Source organism: Lytechinus pictus, chromosome 12 (assembly GCF_037042905.1).
Source record: "Lytechinus pictus isolate F3 Inbred chromosome 12, Lp3.0, whole genome shotgun sequence".
Lineage (NCBI taxonomy): Eukaryota > Metazoa > Echinodermata > Echinoidea > Temnopleuroida > Toxopneustidae > Lytechinus > Lytechinus pictus.
In genome coordinates this window covers 24,178,321-24,185,000 of record NC_087256.1, presented here as the reverse complement: position 1 = coordinate 24,185,000, position 6,680 = coordinate 24,178,321, and the positions used below count along the sequence as shown (strand labels likewise).

The 6,680-nt window shown below is 32.0% G+C and overlaps 1 protein-coding gene across 1 annotated transcript in view; it reads right to left on the bottom strand.

Annotated features, from left to right (window-relative positions):
* The window catches only part of LOC129272295 (uncharacterized), a 23,311-nt gene extending 17,616 nt beyond the window's left edge, over positions 1-5,695 (bottom strand). The window contains exon 1 of the mRNA XM_054909445.2: positions 5,516-5,695. Coding sequence (XP_054765420.2) covers positions 5,516-5,617 — 102 coding nt within the window. The 5' untranslated portion in view covers positions 5,618-5,695. The remainder of the gene's footprint in view (positions 1-5,515) is intronic.
* Between the last annotated feature and the right edge of the window lie 985 nt (positions 5,696-6,680).

Sequence of the window (6,680 nt, the reverse complement as noted above, 5' to 3'; positions counted from 1 at the left end):
TTATATTGATCATTAACAGAAAATTGCAAGCGTTGACATGACTATACATACAATGAACTAAATAGATTGTAATAATACAGTATATAAGAAGAATGGTAAGAGCAATTACATTCATTTATTTAGTTATTTCCTCTTTAAGGATATTCATAGCATAAAATGATGTAAAATAATCCAGAATGTTTAAGTTTTGTTAGGCATGCCTATTTAATGAGAGTAATTTTAGTTATTTCTGGAGTGTACAAAGATACACAATAGACTCCTAGTGGTAGTGGAAAAGAACAATAGGGGTGTTGTTTACAATGTTAATTTCATTGAGGTCAATCAAGGATCTTCTAAAATTAGACTGCTCTAGAAATTGGCAGAATGTTCTTTTTGTAGACAATACTAGAAGCTTCCAGAATAGTGAAAATTTATATATATATAAGCTGGCAGTTTCGACGTCATCATATCAGATCAGAATTCAGAGTTTCACACCAGATTTTATGTCAGAGCATAGTTTATTTCCGACTGGAATACAACATTCATCTTCTGTGTAATTATTTGCAGGCCATCAATGAACTGTTTGCAGTTACTTTGAGAAAGGAATTCTCAGTTCTCATCGAGATCATCAACCTGTTTTAATGAACGCTTTTCAACCCATGGATTGCTGAAATTGAATGTTAATCATCATCAACATCGTCTTCACAGACATTTCAACTCGTTACAGTGACTCTTATTAATCATCGTGTTTCAACATCAATTGCATCATCGCCAGCATTGTGGACATTAATTTAAGGAGCCTTTGCCAGCCAAGGCAAAGGCCTCCATCGCTTTCAAGCTCCAAGCTTAAGATGGAGGTCTCCCACATTTCTATATATATGTTCAGTAATTAAAGAAAATGTATATAGATATATAATTTCACAGTACAGTTGATATTTTATAATGATTTATGTGCATTATTCATTATGTTTAAAAAAAAATATTTGCTTATTATGTAATATTGAAAAAAAATGTTATACTTGTATATTCTTTGTTTTTTGTTTAGAAATGTGGAAATAAAATAAATCAAATCAAATCAAATCAAATCAAACCCAGATATATATATCATTTGGAATATTTATGGACTTATCAGACCTGACACTTCAAGAGATGTAAGAATATCATTTATGTTTTGTTAAGTGTATGATTGATCTATTTCCTGTAATGAAAAAAAGGAAATCAAATATAAAACTAAATTTTCATTGTTATTTGCTGCAGTATCGTAACAAGATGAAATGAATTAAGCATGAAAGAAAATTGCACTGGGAGACACGACAACTAATGAGGCAACGGAATTTATGAATAAAGTGGAAGAGGTCTATGGTCAATGATGGTTCGGCATGTGATCCGGAAAATAACTGTTTGATATTAAATGACAAGTCCACCCCCAAAAAAAGATGATTTGAGTAAAAAGATAAAAATCCAACAAGCATAACTTACACTGAAAATTTCATCAAAATCGGATGAAAAATAAGAAAGTTATGACATTTTAAAGTTGCGCTTAATTTCACAAAACAGTTATATTCACATCCTTGTCGGTATGCAAATGAGGAGACTGATGTCATCACTCACTCACTATTTCTTTTGTATTTTATTATATGAAATATGAAATATTCCAATTTTCTCCCTGTTGTCATGTGAAACAATGATTAATTCCTCCCTGTACATGTGCACTTAGCATTGTTTAATACTATATGGCTCAATCAAGTTGGTCCATATTATCAAATCTGTAAAAAATGAAATATTGTATAATTCAAACAATAAAAACAAAAAAAATAGTGAGTGAGTGACATCATCGACTGTATCATTTGCATGTCACTGAGTTTTGTGAAAAATAAGTGAAACTTTAAAATGTCATAACTTTCTTATTTTACATCCGATTTTGATGAAATTTTTTGCATAATGCTTGTTTGATTTTTCTCTATTTATTCAAATCAACATTTTTCTGGGGTGGACTTGTCCTTTAATATTAATATTGACACAGCAGTGGAAACATGAGCGTAAACAAAGGGAGAGATGGGGGTGGTGGAGGGAATTTATCCCAAAGCATAAAAGAAAGATTAACGAATGATAAGTGAAACCAGTGTTCCAGTATTGAATGGATTTTTTTATGCTATTAAATGGGACTTGCTATTTCTTTAATTTTTGTATAACCTGCAAACGAATCTCACTCCGTTGTTTCGCTCCGTCGCTTTCATTAGAACTCAATCATTTCAATGTTATATTGAGAGGTTGTGAAATTGAAGTTTCACAAAGGATTCAAGAAATGAGAGAAGATAACGGTCAACACTGTGACATTGAATTGTTTTAAATGTTAAAAATGATTCCGGTAAAATCCATATTATCACATGCTCTCAACAAATTTTGTAACAAGTATTAGACAAAGGTTTGTATTCAAGATTGTTGCTCTTTACTTTTCACGCCTCTTTACAAAAAAAATATATTTTCAAACAACTATGGACTAAGCGTTTTCTTTTATTTAAATTTATATTATACGAAGGGGGGTGCTCGCAAACATAGATACACTTACTTTAAAGGGGAATAAAACTTTTGGAACAAGATAGCTTGTGTGAAAACAGAAAAATCAAAGAAACAGATCAACGAAAGTTTGAGAAAAATCGGACAAATAATGAGAAAGTTATGAGCATTTAAATATTGCAATCACTGAGATCCTCCCATTGGCAATGCGACAAGGATGTGTGATGTCACATGTGAACAACTTTCCCTTTGATGGACTCTAAAATACTCCCAAAATGTCTCTTTTTTATTTTTGTTACGGTGATACAAACTCTTTATCCATGATGTATTCTTTAAAATAGAAATAACAAATGATCTACTGATAGATTTGATAAAAGAGGCAGTTTAAGTGAAATATATGCTAAAGTAATAGGGAGAGTTGTTCACAAGTGATATCACAAATCTTTGTTGCATTGCCGATTTGAGGATCTCCATAGCATTAGTGATCGCAATATTCAAATGCTCATAACTTTCTCATTATTTTTCCGATTTTTCTCAAACTTTCGTTGATCTGTTTCTTTGATTTTCGTTTTCACACAAGTTATCTTGTTTCAAGGTTTCATTCTCCTTTAATTGATGTATGGATGCCGTATGAAACAGAAACAATAATGCTGCAGTCATATTTCCCATACGGTCGCCGTACGGCGAGTCGAAAACAGCCGTTTTAACATTTTTTTTGTACCAGCTACATATGGATGGTTAGTTTCGATCTATTGACATTGAAGTAAGTGTGTTTAAATGATCTCGAAAACAATTATCCAAGGACACATTGAGTTTCGTCCTGGATTTTGAATTACTTTTTGTTTCTTTTCTAATTTGATGCTACTTTTGGATGATTCAAAATATGGTAACATAATAGAGAAATTAATTTCATTTCGTCAAAAAAAGGACTATGTAATATTTTTTGAAACCATATTCTTTATACAATTATTTGATTTTGCACTAATGTAAAAAAAAAATCACAGCCTATACAAAAGAATATACATGATAATACGAAACAATATATTAGATACTATATCTTATAACTGAAGGTCAATAAGATATATATTATATACATGTATATATATAAATATATATATATATATAGTGTGAAAGAAATGGATGAAGAGAACAATGGTAGGCGTAGCTTAAATCAAGGTTCCCCAGAGCTATCTACCCTTTGGAAAAATTGATGATGCCGAAAAAAATGTATCTGCCGGGAATCGAGCCCGGGCCCCCAGCTTTGAACGCCGGTGCCTTAACCACTAGACCACAGCGACGGGTCAGTGGCTAGGGCGACCCCGATCCGATTGACCGTCAGATAGACAGATTTTCGACACTAAACCAATTATAATTTCCTTTGTCGGTCTAGTGGTTAAGGCACCGACGTTCAAAGCTGGGGGCCCGGGTTCGATTCCCGACATTTTTCGGCATCACCAATTTTTCCAAAGGGTAGATAGCTCTGGGGAACCTTGATTTTAGCTACACCTACCATTGTTCTCTTCATCCATTTCTTTCACACAATATTTAAATGAAAGAGTTGCCAAAGCTGTTGTACATGTATAACTTCACACATTATACTTTCTCCCACACGTGTAATGTATCAAAGCAATAGCTTTGATCCAGCTGAGGCATGGCGGCTTGTCATTGTTCAAAACCCACCTTCACCCGACAAAGGAAATTATAATTGGTTTAGTGTCGAAAATCTGAAAAGCTGTTGTACATGTATAACTTCACACATTATATATATATATATATATATATATATATATATATATATATATATATATCTTAAAATATCTTGAAATTTACTATGAATAATTGTTACTGTTATAACCTATCCAAAAGCCATGTACTTGCCTTGGAAAATATTCAGAAACGTGCTTGTAAGATTATGCTTGGATGCAAGTATGAAGACTATGCTAACGCATTGGAAACGTGCAATATTTCTTCGTTAGAGGCATGACGAAAACAGTTATGTATTGACTTTGCCAGTTTTCTTGCCAAGCATCCACAATTTACCAATAGTCTACCTCTTAGGCAGCAATGTAATTATGTTTTAAGATCACAGTAGACATATCAACAATATATAATGCAAAACTAAACGTTTCCAATGTAGCTCTCTTCCATGCTTTGTTAATTTAAATAGCATGTAATCAATCTAATTTTGTTTTACTTTGTATGTTGACGATTCCACAGTTCAATTACATCATTTGCTATCATTTTACTATGTAAATATATTGAACGTTTTTATTGTTTTTTAAATCTCGATGCAATTTTCCTGCTACCATCTCTAAGTGATAGGATATGGTGTGTACATGTCAAGATGTGATGAACGTGATCTGTTCTTTTCTCCTCTTTTTCTCCTTCTGGTCTCTCCTCCCTTTCTCTCCTCTCTTTTCCATTCTCTCCATTTATTCCCTTACACTTTCACGACTTCCGTTTACATTTGTTTACTTTCCTTCTTTTTTCCCGCTCACCTACCACTGCATTCTTCTTTTTCTCCACTGACTCTTTTTTCTAAGATCACATAGTTTACATAATAGGTTTGTGTATCATTTAAGACATTGTTACGATACGTTGTATGAGAACTTTATATGTAACTTGCATGTTTGTAAAATTGATCACAATTCGGTCTTTGGCTGCGATGATCTTTTAATAAACCATTTTATCTATCTATCTATCGATCTATCATGTAAAGTAATTTTAAACTGATCCCATTACCTTAGTTAAAAGGCTTTGAAGTATTCTCGTTTGTTTGTTTGATTGATTGATTAAGATTTATTTCTTTTTTCATTTCAAAGTCAAACAAATTAAAAAAGTAAGTATCTGAGCAAATTTATAGATATCATAATTTTTAATGTGTTCATTCTGCTGTGTAAATACCAAATAATATATTTCTACTGTTTCGTTTGTATTTGATGATTTTATTGAGATTGTGAAAATAAATAAATTAAATTAACTTGAATTGAAATAAAAATGATATAATTTGTCTACTTACTTTGAATTCTAACGTAGATCCACCTTTCTTCAGGGGCACCTGTGTCCCCTCCACCATAGAGCCATGACATATAACGCGTTCTTGTCCAATAAAGTCCGCCATCTTGGTAACCCCTATTTCACCCGTTCATTTTACCTCAGATGTATGGGCAATCTCATCGCTCTCAAAGTAGCAAACGATTGAGCTATATGGAGAGAAATTAGAGAAGTATTAAATGACAATATGTCCATTTATATGGCGCAGTTACTATGTGCATAATTATACTCAACTGCGCTTTGATACTTATTAAAGAAAGAAAAGAAAAGAAAAACATGCATGCACTGGATGTATGGGCGTTTTCCCCCATGGGATCGGTTAAAATAATGACGTCAGAGTAGACTAGATCTAGAATATACACTATTCCTGTATTGTACTATTTCTTAAATCATTTCCAAGATTCTACTTGCAGTTTTGCGTCCCCACTGAATTATGAATTATAAATTACGGAGTGGGAACTCATTATTCTAAAATCATTTTTGAACAGTCATGACAGTTATGGTTCTTTGGCATTCGATTTGGAAAGTCGAACTCAATAGGTATGCCATCAATTTCCAACTCAACAATTCCTCATCCGTCCCACATTTTTTCTATAGAATTTCATATCATATCTCCAATCAAGACTTGTGGCCAGTCAGAAATATTCATGATTTATATTATGTGGTTAGAGATAAGAAAAAACGATTGGGAAGTATTTTTTTCAAAATTTAATTGAGGTGGGTTAAGATTATCGACATCGCACTAAGGAAGTTGAAATTTAATACTCATAAATGCTGGAAAGCGTTGTATTTTAAATGATTAATATTTCTTTTTTCCATTCTGAATGTTAAATGGGTTTCAAACTGACACGACCTGTCCTGTGTATATAACATATCTGTTTAATAAAGGCAATTGTATACGCATGATTTTAAAATAATAATAACAATAATAATGATAACAACAACAACAACAACAATAATAATAATAATAATAAGAATAATAATAAAATGAAACATTTATATAGCGCTGAAATACAAATGTTTCTGAGCGCTGCATACTATTACCACGGCTTTATTAGCAAAAACATGACAATACTCCAAATAATGTCAATTACATTATAATTTTTTTTTACACTAAAATATATATTTAC